Source organism: Gigantopelta aegis, chromosome 11 (assembly GCF_016097555.1).
Source record: "Gigantopelta aegis isolate Gae_Host chromosome 11, Gae_host_genome, whole genome shotgun sequence".
Taxonomy (NCBI): Eukaryota; Metazoa; Mollusca; class Gastropoda; order Neomphalida; family Peltospiridae; genus Gigantopelta; species Gigantopelta aegis.
Genome location: NC_054709.1, coordinates 11,985,989 through 12,009,334, shown reverse-complemented (window position 1 = coordinate 12,009,334; position 23,346 = coordinate 11,985,989). Strand labels below are relative to the sequence as shown.

The following is a 23,346-nucleotide window of genomic DNA, read 5'->3' as shown; positions in this document are numbered from 1 at the left end:
CGATTCCTGTTGGTGGACCCATTGGGCTATTTCTCGCTCTAGCCAGTGCACCACGACTGGTATATCCAATGCTGTGGTATGTGTTATCCTGTCTGTGAGATGATGCATATAAAAGATCCCTTGCTGTTAATCGAAAAGAGTAGCCCATGAAGTGGCGACAGCGGGTTTCCTCTCAATATCTGTGTGGTCCTTAACCATAAGTCCGACGCCATATAACCGTAAATAAAATGTGTTGAGTGCGTCATTAAATAAAACATTTCCTTCCTTCCGTAAGTGTATACAGTGATTATACATTTAAGGTGATCTTAGGGCTAAGATCGCTCAGTGGAACAGGACCCTGGACAGTAGTGGGTTAATGGTTAGCTGTTAGTGCTTACTGAAAAACAGGGGGCAGGATTTACCTAAGTTGCTTGAGGTGCTTGCGCCTCAAGATCGAATCACCTCGGTGGATCCATTCAACTGCTTGGGTTTTTTTCTTGTTCCAGCCAGTTCCCACAACTGGTCAAAGGATGTGGTATGTGCTTTCCTGTATGAGGGGAAATTGCATATAAAAGATCCTTGTTTGCATTAGAAAACACGTAGATGGTTTGTTCTGATGACTACATCTAATAGCCGATGATTAATGAATTAATGTGCTCTAGTGGTATTGTAAAACAAAACAAAAATGATTGTGAAACAAGATGATGTAGTGGTCATACCAATTAGGCAGTTAGAACTCTAGAACTCACTCTGGGTGTGAAGAGGTAGCAGGGTTTGAACTCGGTACCTTACCGTCCTTGAGGCTGATAGCTTAAAAGCTGTACCACCGAGGAAGAGCTTGAAATTCAAAGTTATGTAGATAATCAAAACAACAGTGTCATAGCATGAATATTCATTACTCACAAACATATACATGTGTATATATATATATACACATGTATATAAAGAGGATTCGTCATGAGTGCTTTTCAAATATTACGTAACACTATTTTTCTCAAAATTAGACAACCTCCCTTCACCATGTGATGCTCCATAATGCTAGATCATACACCACTCCCCACCCACCCCCAATTATTTTTTTTTTAATTTACGTAATGGTTGGGAACACACACACACCCCGACCTTCCATTGACAAACAAGTTGTGCTATGAGTGTAATAGAACTTCAATGTGCTGTTTTGCAATTTTGGAAAGGAGATATGCATTTAAACTAATTTATAATTGCTATTGTATGTGTCTATATACGTGTGTGTGCGTGTGCGTGTGTATATATAAACAAAAGAAACAAACATTGTAATAAAAAAACGTGTGTGTGTAACGCTGTTCAGTACACCCACCCACCCCCTGTAACGCTACATAAAATTTGGAACTACACCCACCCCCTCAAGTGTTGCGTAATAGTTGAATGGCCCCATATAAAAAAATAAGAAGCACAAATTGGGTAAAAAGTAACAAAACATCGCATCCATTGTTCTAGATTAAAATATCAAGTGTTGTCATCATCATGTTTTGGGTAGGCCTAAGTGAATTGTACCTTCCAATTTCAAACCTATATAAATTATATTAATATGTTGACAAGTAAAATGAAGTTTGATCTACTACAAATAGAATGAAAATTACTTTGGATATGCAGACACTGATATTTTAAACAGGAAAGTGTCATGAGAGTGTAATTTTAGTTAACGGGTGTAGCATGGTCTGGTGGGGGTGGGGGGTGGGATTACATTTTCTATGGACATCTATATTACAATTACACAACTTATTTTTGTGTTTATATCCAATTAAGTTTCAAGCATACTGTCCTAGGCACACACATCAGCTATCTGGGATGTCTGTCCAGGACAGTGGATTAGTGGTTAGTGAGAGAGAAGAGGGTGTATTGTGCCAAACAATACCCGGGGTTGAAATGGGCTAGCCTGTTTTATACCCCTAACCCTAACCTTAATATAAGATATTTCAATATTCTCTAGCCCAAAATATACAAATTATGATTGGGGGGGGGGGGGGGGGGGGAACCCTCTGGACATTGAAATACAGACTAGAGAGGTATATTCTGGGCTAGCCTGTTTTATACCCCGGGGTATATTCTGGACTAGTCCAGTTTATACCCCGGATATAGTTTGGTGGGGGGGGGGGGGGGGTGTGTGTGTGTGTGTGTGTTATATTTTGGGCTATTACACCGGACTGTGAACACAGTACATACCACCCTTACATTCAATGGCTTAACCACGACACCACTGAAAGCGGTGGACATCTATATGAACATCGTCTGATCTCTCCCCACCCCACCCCTTTGCCCTTTGTTAAGAAGATTCTGGTAGCTGGAAACAGATTACAATAATAGTGAACTGCAGACAATCTCTATAAGACAAGATATTTAAAGATGGTCAAGATCACACTGAAATATGTAAATAGATGTTTGGTGTTCCTCAAAGGTGCACCCAGCTAATACTTGTTTTTACTGTTAATTTGAGTGACCAATCAAATGTTGAGCTGTAAAATAGAATTTATAAATTCTCTGTCACTTTGTATACCGCCTTGATAGGTTTTTTCATGCTTTCGGCATTGTTGAATGGGGATTTGTTGGTGTTTTTTTATTGACAAATTGCAACCTTTTTTTTCTAATTTATGTCTTTAATCTGTATAAAATGGCACCTTCTACACAAATGTTTAATATGTCATGTTTAATGTGGTTTAATTGATTCAATATTGATGTTTATGCACCAGTTAATCTTATCATTTTGATAAGATGTTAAAAATTGGAATATAAATAAATGTTCTGCTACAAATGTGATGTATTTGTTGTTATCTTTTTTCGTTCCAACCAGTGCACCACAACTGGTCAAAGGCTGTGGTATGTGCTTTCATGTCTATGGGAAAAATGCATATAAAAGATCCCTTGCTGCATTATGAACAATTTAGCAGGTTTTCTCTGATGACTACATGTATGTGTCAGAATTACCAAATGTTTGACATCCAATAGCTGATGATTAATTAATCAATGTGCTCCAGTGGTGTAAAACAAAACAAATGTTTGTTATTTTCTCTGCTATTTAGAAATGTGCAATCCATGTTGCTCTCATATATACTTACCTTTTGTGACACCCAATAGCTGATGTCCATTTTTGTGCTGGGGTGTCGTCAAAACATTCATTAAATAAAATTTAATCATCTTGCCCTGGTTTAGCATCGACCCCTTTCAGGGGGTCTATTGACAATGCTTCTAGAATTTTTATTAAATCCACTAGTCATGGGATAAGTGATTTAAAACGTTTACTAGCCGTGATTAAAAATTCACTAGCCCTACTTTAAGTTAGTACAATTTTACTAAATAATAGTAATAATCGGATGTGTCACCGAAAGAGGGAGAAAGAGCTTAAAAACTGGGGGGTACGGACAGGATATTCATATTTGCAAAATAGACTTCACTGCAATATTTGACATATTTTTTTCCACTAGCTGTCGGGGCATGGCAATAGTTATTTACTAGTCCAACATTGAATATCACCAGCCATGGGAAATGTTTTATTTAGCGACACAATACATTTTATTTACCGTTATATGGCATCAGACACTAGCCATGGGAGTGGGGCTACCATAATCTAGAAGCCCTGCTATTGAGCTACCGTGTTTCCTCTAATAAGCACCCAAGCGCTTATTCATTTCAACAGCCTTTATTTTTTCAAACAAATTTTAGAAATAAAAGCTAAAAAACTAAAATGTTACAAATTTATTTATTTTTAAACTTTAATTTCGAAATGTAACAAAACAATGAACAAATTAATATTATTTGTCTAGGTAAAGTGCCTAAATTATGCCAGGGAGTAATCAATTTTTGGCCGTCTTGCCCAGCATTTATAGGAGGGCCGGCGCTTATTAGAGGCCCAGCGTTTATTTTGTTGTGTGTTACAGACCTGGCGCTTACTGGAGGCTTGGGGGCAGCACGTAGATCACTGATACAGCGCTCACCTGGGTCCATATTTTCGAAGCTATCTTAGCCTACGAAATCGTGAAATCATCGTAAGCTATGACGTCACTATGGCGTGCGCAGAAGTGACGTCACAACCTACGACGGTTTTACGATTTCGTAGCGCTAAGATGGCTTCGAAAATAGGGCCCCAGATCCGCAATCAATCTGGGATCGATTCCCATCGGTGGACCCATTGGGCTATTTCTTGTTTCAGCCAGTGCTTCACAACTGGTATAACAAAGGCTGTGGTATGTACCATCCTGTCTGTGGGATGGTGCATATAAAAGATCCTTTGCTGCTAATGGAAAAGAGTAGCCCATGAAGTGGCGACAGTGGGTTTCCTCTCAAAATCGGTGTGGTCCTTAACCATATGTCCGACACCATATAACCATAAATAAAATGTGCTGAGTGCATCGTTAAATAAAACATTTCCTTCCTTCCTTACTGGAGGCCCAGCGCTTATTTGAGGAAATACAGTATTTCTCATTCTGGCCAATGATGGTGTATCAAAGGCTGTGGTATACATGTGTTATCCTTCCTGTGGGGTATAGCATATAAAACATCCCTGGTTGCAAATCGGAAAGGATTTGGTCGGGCTGCTGGTGCTCCCTTGCACCTGCCAGTGCAGGCGGTACCTCCTCTCCCCCCCCCCCCTTTCCTGTCATGGATGGAGGAGCCGATGACAGGCGTGCACTACAACAGCTTGTTCTGAATGTGCACGTAAAACCCTATGACATAAATCGGAAAGAGTAGCCCATTGTGTGGTGACAGAAGCTTTCCTCTCTCATTATATGTGTGGTCCTTAAAAGCATATTGTCACAGACCACTGACCTATTTATAATGGTCTAACAAAGTATTACCTGAACAAAAATAATTTGATTTGTCCCTAAATGTACTTTATTCAACCATCTTCATAACCACCATACTCCATTTATTAATGATATTTTGTAAAAATAATTGAATTATGGCAATAGTCCATAATTAAAAAAACTAAAATTGCCGAGAGGGTCGACATGGATTTCACTCCATTATGGTTCAGTTAAGGTGATGTGATGGCTAGATTTGGTTTCCAACAATTAATGTAATTTTTATTTATTATCCATTTTTAGAGAAATAAGGTCCGTAAATCCGTGACAGTATGCCTTTAACTATATGTCCAACGCCATATATCCGTAAATAAAAATGTGTTGAGTTTGTCATTAAATAAAACATTTCTTCCTTCCTTCATCACACCTGTGAAATGCTGTTCTACAGAAAATGTGATTTCCAGATACACTGTACATACAGTGAATTACAGGGGAGATGTAGAAGAGATACTATTTCTCGTTCCAGACAGTGCACCACAATTGGTATATCAAAGGCCATGGTATGTGCTATCCTGTCGGTGGGATGGTGCATATAAAAGATCCCTCGCTACTAATGAAAAAATATAGTAGCATGGGCATACATGGGGGGAGGGGGTTCGACCGAACCCCCCCCTGAAATCGCATTTTTTATAATTTAATATATCTGACATTGATATCGGACATTATTATATTTACTCAACATAGAAATATATGCCCAATATCTCTGCAATCTATTTTGGAACCCCCCTTTTCAAAATCCTATGTATTGGAACCCCCCTTTTCAAAATCCTATGTACGCCCATGAGTAGGTTTCCTCTCTAAGACTATATGTGAAAATTACAAAATGTTTGACATCCATGATCAATAAATGTGCTCTAGTGATGTCGTTAAACAAAACAAAATAATTATTTGTTAAAATAGGCATATATGCAGGCATGGTGAAAGTAACTGAACATTTGGGGAGGGGTGATTGATTGAGATTTTCTACGAGGGTTTGGATAGTTCATCAATATTAAACCTCGATGGACGCTTGCGCTCAACGTTTATCCAGATGAACTACGGTTCGGGGACATGCTCCCCCGGAAAATTGAAAGATAAGTGGTTTGAAATGCACAATAGCAAATATTGTGAATAACACAGAATCGGCCTCGGTGGCGCAGTGGTTAAGCCATCAGACTACAGACTGGTAGGTACAGGGTTCGCAGCCCGGCACCGGCTCCAACCCAGATCGAGTTCTTAAGGGCTCAGTGGGTAGGTGTAAGCCACTACACCCTCTTCTCTCTCACTAACCACTAACCAAATAACAACTAACCCACTGTCCTAGACAGACCGCCCAGACAGCTGGAGAGTGTACCCAGGACAGCGTGCTTGAATTGGATATAAGCACGAAAATAAATTGCAATGAAATGAAAGAATCGAATTACTATGAAGGGCTTTGTATTAAAACGTAACTGAATTCTGGTTTGACTACTTTGGTGATGCATGTACATATACGTCATTTCTTGACTGACTCAAATTGGGGGCATCCTACCGCGGATAATTTTGAAAACTTGATGTCCTAAAATGCAAATTTCTGCTTTCGACAAGTAATCTGTCCCAGGACAAGCCCCTGGCTATCCAGAGACAGGCCCCGGGACGGACATGCTCGAAACTCTAGTGGTATATGAGCATGTAAAAATTATTCGCACTGTACAAGTAAATGCCAATATTTTAAATGTGTAAAGCTAGCACGAATATAATTAAAAAATATTTCAGGTCTAAATCTAGGATTGTGCAAGTGCCCTTTTTGTACACACACACACACACACACACACACACACACACACATACGCACGCATGCACACTGCCTGGTGTATTTTGATGTCTGGGTCTGGTGAGTGTGACAGAGATACCATGTATGGTGTATTCTGAAGAAGGAAATGTTTTATTTAATGACTCACTCAACACATTTTATTTACGGTTATATGGCATCAGACATACAGATATATAGAGAGAGGAAACCCACTGTCGCCACTTCATGCACTACTCTTTTCGATTAGCAGCAAGGGATCTTTTAGGTGTATATGCACCATCCCACAGACAGGATAGTGCATACCACGACCTTTTTTTTAAATCAGTTGTGAAGCACTGGCTGGAACGAGAAATAGCCCGACGAGGATCCTAAACCGACCGCGCATCAATGAGCACTTTTACCACTGGGCTACGTCCCGCCCCCAGGTGTATTCTGACGTCTAGGTCCGACGAGTGTGGCACAGACACCATGCCTGGTGTATTCTGACGTCTGGGTCCGACGAGTGTGGCACAGACACCAAGCCAGGTGTATTCTGACGTCTTGGTCCGACGAGTGTGGCACAGACACCATGCCTGGTGTATTCTGACGTCTGGGTCCGACGAGTGTGGCACAGACACCAAGCCTGGTGTATTCTGACGTCTGGGTCCGACGAGTGTGGCACAGACACCACGCCTGGTGTATTCTGAAGTCTGGGTCCGACGAGTGTGACACAGACACCACGCCTGGTGTATTCTGACGTCTGGGTCCGACGAGTGTGGCACAGACACCACGCCTGGTGTATTCTGACGTCTTGGTCCGACGAGTGTGGCACAGACACCAAGCCTGGTGTATTCTGACGTCTGGGTCCGACGAGTGTGGCACAGACACCATGCCTGGTGTATTCTGACGTCTTGGTCCGACGAGTGTGGCACAGACACCATGCCTGGTGTATTCTGACGTCTTGGTCTGTAACCAACCCAAAGGGAAGATATCTGGACTGTGAGGGACAATCTTTAGTGGGGTTACAGTTTCTATAGTGGGGTAGACACAAGCCATATTTTTTTACCGTATACAGACTTGGATCAAAATGTACATTTTTGTCCTCGAGTGGAGGGGCACAAGCCAACACCACCCACCCCACCCTCTGCCCTCGCGCCGGATCCTACGTCAATTTGACGTGGTCAAACCTTCCTTTTTATTTTTATAAATTGTATTTAATTTTATAAAATCATACACACATAGAAAGAAACATGGTTTGGCCCGTCAGTATAAAATATTGGCTACGCCAGTGGGTTCTGGTAATTAACTGATCAATACGTGTTATCAATACAATATAAACAAAGCACTAGTATTATAATTGTGTCAGGATATTTGAACCAGTGTAGCATGTCTTTTTTCTCTTTTCTTGCTGTTGATATTATTGTTCATGTCTGATTAATTCATATACGGAAATAAATGTTTGATTGATTGTATTAGATTTTGAGCGTCGAAAAAGGCATTAAAGACTGAGGTGTACGATTACTGTGCTAGTAGCCTCCCTTAGTTTGAAATGACAGTTTCACGGAAGTTGTAGTTCATTGTTTTTGTTTTTGTCTGTAATACGTTTTCTGAAGTTTGTCATGCGACATTTTATGTAAGTTTGATGGTAGATAGTTGTTTGGGTTTTTATCAGGGGTGACATCATTCATAACACTTATTTAAACAGCGCTCCGTTCTTTGGATGAATCGGTACATACATCAAGATACACGTCGAGCTAGTCCGAACATAGTTCATCAAGATAAAACCTCGCGTGCAAAGCACAACGGCGAGGTTTATCCTGTCTATCCATTCCGCCATTCGCAGTTTCTGGACAACGGTTCCGAGGAATTTTGCTCGGAACGAAATTGCGGTCAAAATAACGATTACCATCACATTTCCCCACCCTAATCGTATATTGTGATCTATTTCGAGCTCACTGAGACCAAGAAATACTTACTTTGGAACGATCTTCACTTTGAATTAAAGGAAAAAAGTCCGACTTTACCGAGCGGATTCTAGCAGCCAATTACGCTGGCAGACAATACCAGAATTTAATTTTGGATACCAGACTTCAATAACCCAGTATCCCACCGAGATGTTTTTGTTTTTTTAATCGTGCGTTTTTATTTTTCGCTGAAACAATGAAAGTCGTCATTTACTGGTGAAGTTAAGTAGCCTAACAGTGTCATCAAACTTTGTTATGATGTTATTTATGAATTTCATTTAAGTGGGATACTAAATTCTCAGGTGGGATACCAGATTTTGAAATGTTAGTAGCCGACTGGGATACTGTCAAAAATGTTAATCTCGACCACTGAAGTCCTACCATGTTTTTATATATTTATACATGTATTTATATATATATATATATATATATATATATATATATATATATGTGTGTGTGTGTGTGCTGCCCCCCCCCCCCCCCCCCCCCCCCCCCCACACAACACACACTTTTGGCACCTTCCTACGCCCGTGATGACTGTTAAAGTGTGGTTACGGAAAGTATTGACTTAATGTGCACTCTGCACTAACGTCGAGCATACTCGAGTGTGCTTGCACTCCAGGTTAATCTAGATGAACTAATAGGCTACACCCCCTACTGGTTTGATACGGAGGAAACTTATTTCAGCCCTTTAATTGTTTAGCCGAGTAGCCTACTCAGACGGTAAGTTACAGGTTTTTTTTTTTAGCTTTTTTTAACAACACTACTAGAGCACATTGATAATTTATTAATCATTGGCTATCGGATGTCAACCATTTGGTAATTTTGACCTGTAGTCATAGAGAGGAAACCCACTACATTTTTTGTTCATTAGTAGCAAGGGATCTTTTATGTATGCATCATCCCACAGACAGAATAGCACATACCACGGTCTTTGATATACCAGTCATGGTGCACTGGCTGAAACGAGAGATAGGCCAATGGGCTCACCGATGGGGATCGACTGTGCATCAAGCAAGCGCTTTACCACTGGGCTACGTCCCGTCCCAATAAGAGAGCTAGATGGACATTTGGACAGTTACCAACACTCTCTTACCATTAGAATAGATGTAGCATCAGAGACCAATCTATATTGATATTGTGTATTCGCTGCCAACCAAACCGGCCTCGGTGGCGTCGTGGCAGGCCATCGGTCTACAGACTGGTAGGTACTGGGTTCGGATCCCAGTCGAGGCATGGGCTTTTTAATCCAGATACTGACTCCAAACCCTGAGTGAGTGTTCCGCAAGGCTCAATGGGTAGGTGTAAATCACTTGCACCGACCAGTGATCCATAACTGGTTCAACAAAGGCCATGGTTTGTGCTATCCTGTGGGAAGTGCAAATAAAAGATCCCTTGCTGCTAATCGGAAGAGTAGCCCATATAGTGGCGACAGCGGGTTTCCTCTCAAAATCTGTGTGGTCCTTAACCATATGTCTGACGCCATATAACCGTAAATAAAATGTGTTGAGTGCGTCGTTAAATAAAACATTTCTTTCGCTGCCAACCAAATATTAGTCAATGATTCCTGCTCTAATACAACAACAATCCTATGTTTGACATTAAATACCTTTACATCGTTCATTTTCGAGCTCCCTGATAAAAAAAAATCACATATTAATCACTAATACACACACTACAGGAAGAAACCTGACAGCACCCCCATTCAATAATGTTCCGTTTAAATACATATTTGCTCCTACTGTTAGAGTACCTGGGCTACCCCTAGTTATATGTGTGTTTATGTTAAAAGGGGCAGATCCAGGAAGCTATTGGGAACTAAGAAAAAAGGTCACATGGACCAACTTATTAAAAACCTAATTCATTACAAATTAGAGAAAAAAAGCCCTGAATTGTTTTCAAGTCGTCGTCTGCTGTGGGTTTCATTTCTAGGGAAAAAAGTGTCAAAATACCCAAGACCTGATAACATCACTGTTTGGGCAGTGATTCTATATGTCAACACAACTGTTTAAATGTCCACTGAACTCTGTCTCATGCAGGTTTACATTTGTCTAACCAGTGTTGGCAGTGGCAGTCCTATAGATGAAATAGGAACCTGGATGTATCATCCTGGGTAGTGGCAGTCCTATAGATGAAGTAGGAACCTGGATGTATCATCCTGGGTAGTGGCAGTCCTCTTATAGATGAAATAGCCAGGATCTATCATCGTGGGTAGTGGCAGTCCTCTTATAGATGAAGTAAGAACCTGGTTGTATCATCCATGGTAGAGGCAGTCCTCTTATAGATGAAGTAGGAACCTGGATGTATCATCCTGGGTAGTGACAGTCCTCTTATAGATGAAGTAGGAACTTGGATGTATCATCCTGGGTAGTGGCAGTCCTCTTATAGATGAAATAGGAGACAGGATCTATCATCCTGGGTAGTGGCAGTCCTCTTATAGATGAAGTAAGAACCTGGATGTCTCATCCTAGGTAGTGGCAGTTCTATAGATGAAGTAAGAACCTGGATGTATCATCCTGGAGAGTGGCAGTCCTATAGATGACGTAGGAACCTGGATGTATCATCCTGAGTAGTGGCAGTCCTCTTATAGATGAAGTAGGAACCTAGATGTATCATCCTGGGTGGTGGCAGTCCTATAGATGAAGTAGGAACCTGGATGTATCATCCTGGAGAGTGGCAGTCCTCTTATAGATGAAGTAGGAACCTGGATGTATCATCCTGGAGAATGGCAGTCCTCTTATAGATAAAGTAGGAACCTGGATGTATCACCCAGGGTAGTGGCAGTCCTCTTACAGATGAAGTATGATTTGAATATCATCCTAGGTAGTGGCAGTCCTCTTATAGATGAAGTAGAAACCTTGTGTCATCCAGGGTAGTGGCAGTCCTCTTACAGATGAATGAATGAATGAATGTTTAACGACACCCCAGCACGAAAAATACATCGGCTATTGGGTGTCAAACTATGGTAATAGAAAAAAACAAGGTGATGATCAACATCAACAGAAAAATTCAAGATATAAATAAAAACAGTGTAAAGAACTGTGCAAAAATACAAATACAAATATCACAGATATGACACTGACTTTTACTCTAAACTTCAATTTGTGCCCCTGCGTGTGCTGTAACCTCACCGTGGTGCAGGGGTGTAACATTCTTTTTGAGAATGGCCAATACAGCACAAAATTTAAGTTTTGAGTAAAATTCAGTATCCGTAAAATTCTGTGATATTTGTGTTTTTGCACAGTTCTTTACACTGTTTTTGTTTAAGTCTTGAATTTTTATATTGATGTTGATCATCACTTTATTTATTTGCATTACCATAGTTTGACACCCAATAGCCGATGTATTGTTTGTGCTGGGGTGTCGTTAAACATTCATTCATTCATTCATTCATTCAATTTGTGCTGTATTGGCCATTCTCAAAGAGAATGTTACACCCCTGCACCACGGTGAGGTTACAGCATGCGCATGGGACTTACAGATGAAGTAGGAACCTGGATGTATCATCCATGGTAGTGGCAGTCCTCTTATAGATGAAGTAGGAACCTGGATGTATCATCCTGGGTAGTGGCAGTCCTATAGATGAAGTAGGAACCTGGATGTATCATCCTGGGTAGTGGCAGTCCTATAGATGAAGTAGGAACCTGGATGTATCATCCTGGGTAGTGGCAGTCCTATAGATGAAGTAGGAACCTGGATGTATCATCCTGGGTAGTGACAGTCCTCTTATAGATGAAGTAGGAACCTGGATGTATCATCCTGGTTAGTGGCAGTCCTATAGATGAAGTAGGAACCTGGATGTAGCATCCTGGGTAGTGGCAGTCCTCTTATAGATGAAGTAGGAATCTGGATGTATCATCCTGGGTAGTGGCAGTCCTATAGATGAAGTAAGAACCTGGTTGTATCATCCTGGGTAGTTGCAGTCCTCTTATAGATGAAGTAGGAACCTGGATGTATCATCCTGGGTAGTGGCAGTTCTATAGATGAAGTAGGAACATGGAGGTATCATCCTGGGTAGTGACAGTCATCTTATAGATGAAGTAGGAACCTGGATGTTTTCATCCTGGGTAGTGGCAGTCCTATAGATGAAGTAGGAACCTGGATGTAGCATCCTGGGTAGTGGCAGTCCTATAGATGAAGTAGGAACCTGGATGTAGCATCCTGGGTAGTGGCAGTCCTATAGATGAAGTAGGAACCTGGATGTATCATCCTGGGTAGTTGCAGTCCTCTTATAGATGAAGTAGGAACCTGGATGTATCATCCTGGGTAGTGGCAGTTCTATAGATGAAGTAGGAACCTGGAGGTATCATCCTGGGTAGTGACAGTCCTCTTATAGATGAAGTAGGAACCTGGATGTATCATCCTGGGTAGTGGCAGTCCTATAGATGAAGTAGGAACCTGGATGTAGCATCCTGGGTAGTGGCAGTCCTATAGATGAAGTAGGAACCTGGATGTAGCATCCTGGGTAGTGGCAGTCCTATAGATGAAGTAGGAACCTGGATGTATCATCCTGGGTAGTGACAGTCCTCTTATAGATGAAGTAGGAACCTGGATGTATCATCCTGGGTAGTGGCAGTCCTATAGATGAAGTAGGAACCTGGATGTATCATCCTGGGTAGTGACAGTCCTCTTATAGATGAAGTAGGAACCTGGATGTATCATCCTGGGTAGTGGCAGTCCTCCTATAGATGAAGTAGGAACCTGGATGTATCATCCTGGGTAGTGACAGTCCTCTTATAGATGAAGTAGGAACCTGGATGTATCATCCTGGGTAGTGACAGTCCTCTTATAGATGAAGTAGGAACCTGGATGTATCATCCTGGGTAGTGACAGTCCTCTTATAGATGAAGTAAGAACCTGGATGTATCATTCTGGGTAGTGGCAGTTCTATAGATGAAGTAGGAACCTGGATGTATCATCCATGGTAGTAGCAGTCCTCTTATAGATGAAGTAGGAACCTGGATATATCATCCTGGGTAGTGACAGTCCTCTTATAGATGAAGTAGGAACCTGGATGTATCCTGGGTAGTGGCAGTTCTATAGATGAAGTAGGAACCTGGATGTATCATCCATGGTAGTGGCAGTCCTCTTATAGATGAAGTAGGAACCTGGATGTATCATCCTGGGTAGTGGCAGTTCTATAGATGAAGTAAGAACCTGGTTGTATCATCCTGGGTAGTTGCAGTCCTCTTATAGATGAAGTAGGAACCTGGATGTATCATCCTGGGTAGTGACAGTCCTCTTATAGATGAAGTAGGAACCTGGATGTATCATCCTGGGTAGTGACATTCCTCTTATAGATGAAGTAAGAACCTGGATGTATCATTCTGGGTAGTGGCAGTTCTATAGATGAAGTAGGAACCTGGATGTATCATCCATGGTAGTGGCAGTCCTCTTATAGATGAAGTAGGAACCTGGATGTATCATCCTGGGTAGTGACAGTCCTCTTATAGATGAAGTAGGAACCTGGATGTATCATCCTGGGTAGTGGCAGTTCTATAGATGAAGTAGGAACCTGGATGTATCATCCATGGTAGTGGCAGTCCTCTTATAGATGAAGTAGGAACCTGGATGTATCATCCTGGGTAGTGGCAGTTCTATAGATGCAGTAAGAACCTGGTTGTATCATCCTGGGTAGTGACAGTCCTCTTATAGATGAAGTAGGAACCTGGATGTATCATCCTGGGTAGTGGCGGTCCTCTTATAGATGAAGTAGGAACCTGGATGTATCATCCTGGGTAGTGACAGTCCTATAGATGAAGTAGGAACCTGGATGTATCATCCTGGGTAGTGGCGGTCCTCTTATAGATGAAGTAGGAACCTGGATGTATCATCCTGGGTAGTGACAGTCCTATAGATGAAGTAGGAACCTGGATGCTCAAATGACGTGTTACAAACTGATGAGGGAGGGAGACTCAGGTATCAAAATAAGTCAAGAAGGGTCGTTCAGGTTACCAGGAGGTTACCACAGGTAAGAAAAGTCGAGAACGGTGTTTCATTCTCGACAAAAGTTTCAATGTAGCAGTAGTTTCGATTCAGAACATAAACCAGGCAATGCATTCCGGACTTCCGCGTTTCATTTTCTCGTAAGGAATTGCATTGCAAGCAATTATAGTCATTCCGCATTTCAGCAGTGTCCACTAGATGAATTTACTTCTGCGTTTCGTTTTCTAGTATGAAATTGCACTGATGTTTGTGGACACTTGTGCAGTTGCAAAGCAATTTCGGCAATCCACATTTAAGCAGCGCCCACTAGATAAATTTACTTCCAGATTTCATTTTTCATACTGATTTTCGCACACATCGATGCAATATCAGTCTGTGTTAAAAGTAGTAGTAACAAGAATTCAATTCTAACTTTCATGTAGTTGTGGTAACCGACATGTTACCAGGCTAATTTTTGTGGTAATCTGTAAATGGGTTACCAGACAATGCTTATTTCGATGCCTGGAGACTGGTTGTATAATTGTTGAATTAAAAATGGCGCGTGAATGTCAATGCCCCAACCGAACACTATCAATTGAACTAATTGTAAGCCTATGTTTAACACGTTATTTAAAAAAAAAAAAATTGTAATAATATGAGGGATCTAATTCAGTCGGTTAGTGCACACCTGAGATGCTTGGGTCATAGAGTTCTAATTAAACCACCACCTCGGAGCCAGTGGGGTTTTTTCCATCCCAGCTGTCCTAATCATGGTCGATGTACATAATAATCAAATTCAAGATAAGTTGATTCCTAGACACATTTAGCTGCATGTTCATCAAACCATCTGACACTCAAAAGAAATCTATAATTGTGTGTATCAAATTATATGTCTGCATCAGTGCTTTAATTATATTTTTATGGCACTGCTCGTGACATTTTTTTAATAACTCCATTCCTGAAAGGGACAAGAAGTCCAGACTACACTAATGAACCAAACAACATAAAATTAGTTGGTTCATTTTTGCAACATATGTTTCTACATTTACATGTACCAATTACTTCATAAAATATTCTATTCTATTCTATTAAGACTACCAAAAACCTCATGCAGAAAACTCACTGTTCTGAGCTTGTGTAAACATTACCAGATCTTACGATCTGTACACACTACACCTGGTCACCATAGTGTGTGTGTGTGTGTGTGTGTGTGTGTGTGTCACAAACCCTTAAAGATAAATTGACCCGTTTTCTGATTTTGATAAACATACACGTGGCTAATGTTTATATACACAGAGGTTTGTAACAGCTGTTTATGTGTGAATGCATAATCCAGTACAATGAAACTGTCGTAAGTGTTTATATATATTTAATTATCAGGGCCCATTGGTTGTAATGTTGGTTGTAACTTTAAGAAAAGGGAAAGAAAGAAAGGAATGTTGGTTCACAGCATTTCAACATGTTTTAAAGCAATGAGTGTATCCGTCGGAGTGTATCTATTTCAGTGCCTGTCTTCCGATTCCTGTGATCTTTTGATTTCTCACTCCAGCCAGTACACCACGACTGGTACATCAAAGGTCATGGTATGTGCTATCCTGTCTGTGGGATGGGGCATATAAAAGATCCCTTGCTGCTAATCGAAAAGAGTATCGCATGAAGTGGTGACAGCGGGTTTCCTCCCTCAATATCTGTGTGGTCCTTAACTATATGTCTGACATGTAACTATAAATGAAATGTGTTGAGTGCGTCGTTAAATAAAACATTTCATTCTTCCTTCAGTGCCTTCTTCCGATTCCTATGTATCTTTTGATTTCTCACACCAGCCAGTAAATATGGTCCCAATTATGTGCTTGCTGATGGTGCATATAAAGATCCCTTGCTGCTAATTGAAAAGAGTATCACGTAAAGTGGTGACAGCCCTCCCTCAATATCTGTGTGGTCCTTACCCATATTATGTCTTGACGCCATATAACCATAAATAAAATGTGTTGAGTGCGTCATTAAATAAACCATTTCCTTTCTTCCTTCTTATGATGTTTTAAGACCAACATATGGTTATTTTCACACTTAGTTGACGAGAGGACATCAACTGCTGCCAACAAGGCAACACCTACCAATAAGGCAGCAAGATATCTTTTATCTCTCTCTCTCTCTCTCTGTCTGTCTGTCTGTCTGTCTGTCTCTCTCTGTCTCTGTCTCTCTCTCTCTCTCTCTCTCTCTCTCTCTCTCTCTCTCTCTCTCTCTCTCTCTCTCTCTCTCTCTCTCTCTCTCTCTCTCTCTCTCTCTCTGTTTCTCTCTGTCTGTCTCTCTCTCTATCTCTCTCTCTCTCTCTCTCTCTCTCTCTCTCTCTCTCTCTCTCTCTCTCTCTCTCTCTCTCTCTCTCTCTCTCTCTCTCTCTCTCTCTCTCTCCCTCCCTCCCTCCCTCTGTCTCTGTCTCTGTCTCTCTCACTCTCACAATTTTCTAGACTGAGTCTGTCTGTCTGTCTGTCTGTCTATCGATCTATCTGTCTATTTATTTACAGGATTTTGAGGAAGACGGCAAGGCTACTGCTCACAGTAAATTTCGTCAAACACTGTTTTCTCAGACAAGGATTTTTCGTGATGGGTGACCAGGGCTCAAAAACAGTTCTACCTGACAAAGAAGACGCGTTGCCAGGTAACGAGATTTGTGTTTAATGCTACCTCAGCAGATTTTACAGTACGACTATTTGGACCAGCGCACCACAACTGGACAAAAGCCATGGTATGTGCTTTCCTGTCTGTGGGAAATTGCATATAAAAGATCCCTTTCTGCGTTAGGAAAACTGTAGCAGGTTTCCTCTGATGACTACATGTCAGAATTACCAAATGTTTGACATCCAATAGCTGATGATTAATTAATCAATGTGCACTAGTGGTGTCGTTAAACAAAACAAACTTTTAGCTATTTGGTGTGTGATATATTCAGGGGCATGGCGTGGTTGGGTTTTTTTTCTCGAATATAAACAAGTGGACCCTTTTTCTATTTTGTTTTCTCACCACCAGAAACTCCATATGTATGAACCTGTATGTTTTAGTTCTGAAAGTGCCTCTGATATTGTCATTTGGTTAAGAGCATGAAAGAGAAAACATTGGTTTCCACCACAAGGGTTACTCTTAAGGATAAAGCAGCAAGGGATCTTTTATTTGCTCTTTCCTATAGACAGAACAGTACATACCACAGTCCAATGAGCCCACCGACGGGGATCGATCCCAAACTGACTGCGCATCAAGCAAGCACTTTATCACTGGGCTACGTCCCACCCACCCAACGGGTCAAATGCAAATTAAAATTGAATTTTGTGAATACTTAAAGCCGCACGCCCTAGTTCCATCCAGCGAAAATAAATTATAATTTGGTTCATCTACAAACCTGTAACACACTTAGATCACGTGTTTATCAAATGGAGTGAAAAAGCAGGTTTTATATCGATAAATACCATGGGAATCCCCATGTCCCAATTGCTTGAAATAATTTTGAAAGTTAGTATTCTCGAAGCACAACAATGCCTACGTCACGACAAATTTCACAGACTTTGGGTGCGTTCCTTTCACCTCTCCTGGACATGTTCCAACTGTTCTGTCCTGGTTGTATCCCCTCTCCAGATATCGTAAGACTTAGCAAAATTATTGGTTTTAAGGGTTTGTAACGTTTTGTATTGAGACACTTACTTGTCTGAACTTTATTGTTACTGAAAATGTTCACGAACTGTGAAGAAAAATCTCACAAATGAACAACAACAAATCGGATGTTGATTGCGCGAACCGTGCACGAGAAAACAAACTGAACCAAAATGATAATAACAGTCACGTGGTATACCAACGTCTGTGACATTGAAATGGAAATATCCCCTCTAAAAATGGATTAGACCTTGTCTGCTCAACGTTTTTTTCTCAGAGGCCCGTGCCATTTTATGAAATACGAAAAATGCATTTTGTGGTATTACAAAAACCAGGATTACCAGGATTACCAAAAAACTCTTCAGGTGAATGGAAATGTATATTCTAAATAATAAACGGTAATAAAGTGCAATTTTGTGAATAAATGGGTTTAATAGCGAAAAACAATGCCGTAATGGTTAACAACTAGCAGTAACTAGGGTGTGTCCCTTTAACATGATTAATTTGCAAAAATGTATTTTGGATGGTTGGCCAGTTGAATCCTGAATATACCTATGGATTTTTTTTGCTCAGTTTGCTAAATAGCTGATAATTATGTTGAGTTTTATTTTTTGGGTGGGGGTTGAGGTGGGCAGCTTTTGGTGTATTGCAGGTCGAGACTTGAAGATGGTTGTTGGGGGGGGGGGGGGGGCAGCTTAAAGCCTACTATATTTTTGATGTATTGCAGATCAAGACTTGAAGATGGTTGTTGGGGGGGGGGGGACAGCTTAAACCCTACTATTTGTTCGTTGTATTGCAGGTCGAGACTTGAAGATGGTTGTTGGGGGGAGGGGGGGCAGCTTAAAGCCTACTATATTTTTGGTTTATTGCAGATCAAGACTTGAAGATGGTTGTTGGGGGGGGGGGGGGGGAAAAGGTTGAGGAGGGAAGCTTAAACCCTACTATATGTTTTATTGTATTGCAGATCAAGATTTGAAGATGGTTGTGGGGGGGGGGGGGTAAGGGGTAAGCTTAAATCCTACAACATGTTTGGTGTATTGCAGATCAAGACTTGCAGATGGTTGTGGGAGGGAGCTTAAATCCTGCTATTTGTTTGTTATATTGCAGGTCGAGACTTGAAAATGGGGGGTGGGGGTGAGGGGGGAAGCTTAAACCCTACTATATGTTTTGTGTATTGCAGGTCGAGATTTGAAGATGGTTGTGAGTAGTCGACACGCTGCGAATGGTAATCCGACGGTACCACCATTTCCAGACGAAATGAAGCTCACTATGTTTGGTTTGTTGCTTCCTCTTGTTGTTGTTATTTTCTTTTTTGGAAGGGGAGGGTGGGTTTGCTTCTCTCTTTAACGACGTCACAAACAACATATATCATGGAGACAGACATTTGTTTGGTTACCACATCACAAACATACATGTACAGATGATGAAAATGGGATGAATGATGAAGGAGCAGTAATTTCCTTTGTTACACATTGACATCAATGAACACCTCAGCACATTTACATCAGTGAACACCTCAGCACATTAACATCAATGAACACCTCAGCACATGTACATCAGTTACACATTGACATCAATGAACACCTCAGCACATTTACATCAGTTCCACATTCTAACCTAAGGAACAATTATAATAGTTAACATTTTCTGCGACATTCAGTTATGGAGTTTTATAACCAATCATCTCGGTCATGTTTGATAGGAACATTATTCTTCTTTTTGTTCGAACACTCATTGACTTTCATATGAGCAAATATGTGTTGAGCTGTGGTTAGGCGCCTCCCTGCAAGTACTTTGATCCAGCTCATCTGTCTTCGGCAGTGATCCACATTAGTCTAGCCTCTACCCTTTGACCAATCCAACTTGGGTGACCCACAGTGATCCATATTAGTCTGGCTTCTACCCTTTGACCAATCCAACTTGGGTGACCCACAGTGATCCATATTAGTCTGGCTTCTACCCTTTGACCAATCCAACTTGGGTGACCCACAGTGATCCATATTAGTCTAGCCTCTACCCTTTGACCAATCCAACTTGGGTGACCCACAGTGATCCATATTAGTCTGGCTTCTACCCTTTGACCAATCCAACTTGGGTGACCCACAGTGATCCATATTAGTCTGGCCTCTACCCTTTGACCAATCCAACTTGGGTGATCCTACCAGGAGCTGAAGCTCCCACTGGTATGGCTCTCTGGATCATTGAGACATTCAAGCTGCCTCACCAGGTCTAGGAATGGACCATGAAATAGGGGTGTCATCAAACAAACAGTGGTTTCTATCTTTAATACATGTTACCGATCTGTGTGCTCAAGTGTCATCAACAACAACACCTGTGCACATTGTTTTATAATTGAGCATTAACAAATGAATGTTTGTTTAATAACATAAATGTCTGTTTAATAACATGAATGTTTTGTTTCCATTACCTGCAGGAATGGGCTGCTTTTGGGGAGCGGAAAGGAAGTTTTGGCAACAGAATGGTGTTTTTTCAACTCAGGTAACATCTCTCTCTATCTATCTCTCTAAATCTCTCACTCTCACTCTCACTCTCATTCTCTCGCTCTCCGTCCCCGTCTCCATCTCTCTCTTTGTCTGTGTGTGTGTTTGTCTCTTTCTCTGTCACACACACATTATCTTCTTTAAGTTAATTGACTTGTTTTCTTCAGGTTGGTTATGCCGCTGGATTCACAAAGAACCCGCTCTATAAAGAGGTGTGTACGGGCCACACCGGCCATAATGAGGTGGTGCGAGTTGTGTTCAATCCAGACAAGATTTCTTATGCAGATCTCTTGCAGGTAAATATTATTCCTATTCTGGGGTACCGGCCTCGGTGACATTGTGGTTAGGCCATTGGTCTACAGACTGGTAGGTACTGGGTTTGGATCCCAGGCCAGGCAGATACTGACTCCAAACCCTGAGTGAGTGCTCCGCAAGGCTCAATGGGTAGGTGTAAACCACTTGCACCGACTAGTGATCCATAACTGGTTCAACAAAGGCCATGGTTTGTGCTATCCTGCCTGTGGGAAGCGCAAATAAAAGATCCCTTGTTGCCTGTCGTAAAAGAGTAGCCTATGTGGCGACAGCAGTTTTCCTCTAAAAAAAAACAGTGTCAGAATGACGATATGTTTGACGTCCAATAGCCGATGATAAGATAAAAAATTAATGTGCCCTAGTGGCGTCGTTAACTTTACTTTACTATTCTGTGGTAGTTAAATATCATTCATATTCTACAGCAGGTAAATATCATTTATATTCTACAGAAGGTAAATAGTGTTCATATTCTATTGCAGGTAAATACCAGTAATATTTTATGGCAGGTAAATATAGATAATATGCTAAAACAGGTAAATATTATTTATATTCTATTGCAGATAAATATTTTTCATATTCTGCAGTAGTTAAATTTGGTATGTATTCTACAGCAGTTCAATATTTTATATTCAACAGTAGATAAAAATCTAGTTTATATTCTACGGCAGGTAAATATGGTTTAGATTCTATAACTGATAAACATGGTTCATACTCTTCAGCAGGTAAATATGATTTAGATTCTATAACAGGTAAATATGGTTCATATTTTACATCAAGTAAATATGGTTCGTATTCTACAGCAAGTAAATATGGTTCATATTCTACAGTAGATAAATATCATTCCATATGCTACAGTAGGTAAATACGGTTTGTATTACATAGCAGATAAATATAAGTCATATTCTACAGCAGGTAACATGGTTCAAACTCCATGGCGACTCCAGGTTTTGAAATGTTCTTGGGTGTGGTTAAGCAATCATTCCTTTGGTTTTATTTTCGCAGGTGTTTTGGGAGAATCACGATCCAACCCAGGGCATGCGCCAAGGCAATGACACAGGGACCCAATACCGATCAGGAATCTACTACTATGACGACGAACAGAAATCACTGGCACACCAGTCAAAGGACAGCTTCCAGGACGAACTAACAAAGAAAGGATTTCCCGAGATCACCACAGAAATTGTGCCAGCACCCGAATTTTATTATGCAGAAGACTATCACCAGCAGTATCTTCATAAAAATCCTGAAGGATACTGTGGATTAAGGGGTGTAGGACTCTCATGTCCTGTAGGACTATTTAAGAAGGAAAAGAAAAAAGATGAATTGTGAAGCTTATTTTTTCTTTTTTTTAAGGGTGTGCGTGTCTTTTTCTGGTGGGGTTTTTTTTTCCCAAACAACATTGGGTTAAGATTAACCAGTGTTGGCAGGTGGATGCAGTTTTCTAACACACACATTTGTCGAGAACATCATTGGTTATTTTTGATAACACATACTGTTAACACATATGTGTATGATAACAATTTAAAGACATATGTTTGGCTGCTCCCAGGTGATGGTCATTGGTTATTTTTGATAACACATACTGTTAACACATATATGTATGATAACAATTTAAAGACATGATTGGCTGCTCCTAAGTGATGACCAGGTCGCTACTGCTATATCATCCAATGAAAAAACGTTCAGTCGAAATCGATTACTTTGTGATGTATACATTAACCCAAAATTTATTTCTCTGTGACGCATAATTAAGTTAACGTCAAGGGCTAGGTCCGTTAAATAGTTTTTTGTTGAAAAATATGTTTACGTTTATTTTTAAAGATGTGTAAAAAAAAAATAGAATACCATATTTATGTCCAATAAATACCATTTATCTTACAACTATTTGTTTAAAAACATACCTATCTCATTTTTCCTTGTTAGATATGTTTTGAAACAATTCATAAGGTATAAATGGTATCTAATGGGACACTCATGTAATATTCTCTATGTATCATACTTGTATAATTGGACAAGAAAAATATATAACTAAACTACTTTTTGTGTTTTTAAAGTACTATCCTGCCTGTGAGAAAATCATAAGCGATGAGACGAGGGCAAGGTTGGGGGTGGGGGGGGGGGGAGAAACTGCCCTCCTAGTGCTGGAGCAAAACCTCAAATTCTGGCAATTTTTTTAGATATTTGGGCAAAATGTGCTAATAACCTGAGACCTTTTTATCATATATTTCCATTATTCTACCCTCAAAATTAGTTGTAATCCATGTAAAAATGTGTAGTGATTGGTTTTCAATCCTATATAGCTGGTTGGTAGTAATGCTAATATGATTAAACACTGTTATCCAAATTCGGGCAGTTTTTTTTAATTCGGGCAAAAGCCAGCCTGCCCTCTTCCCCCAATACAAAAATGGGGGCCTGTACTCCTATGGGGGAAATTCATATAA

At 40.6% G+C, this 23,346-nt stretch overlaps 1 protein-coding gene across 3 annotated transcripts; it reads left to right on the top strand.

Annotated features, from left to right (window-relative positions):
* The first annotated feature begins 8,102 nt into the window (after positions 1-8,102).
* On the top strand, positions 8,103-22,942 carry LOC121385577 (peptide methionine sulfoxide reductase MsrA 2-like). Of its 3 annotated transcripts, XM_041516313.1 has the most exons (7): positions 8,136-8,197; positions 15,959-16,036; positions 16,976-17,109; positions 19,273-19,368; positions 20,527-20,591; positions 20,761-20,889; positions 21,908-22,942. In XM_041516313.1, exons 3-7 carry the CDS (start codon positions 17,055-17,057, stop codon positions 22,232-22,234), a joined length of 672 nt encoding a protein of 223 aa, XP_041372247.1. In that variant the 5' UTR covers positions 8,136-8,197; positions 15,959-16,036; positions 16,976-17,054; the 3' UTR covers positions 22,235-22,942. The 3 variants fall into 3 exon arrangements, with proteins under 3 accessions (XP_041372246.1, XP_041372247.1, XP_041372248.1); XM_041516312.1 differs by lacking the exon at positions 15,959-16,036 and having other exon boundaries at positions 8,103-8,197; XM_041516314.1 differs by lacking the exons at positions 8,136-8,197; positions 15,959-16,036 and adding an exon at positions 9,110-9,251.
* The last annotated feature ends 404 nt before the right edge of the window (positions 22,943-23,346 follow it).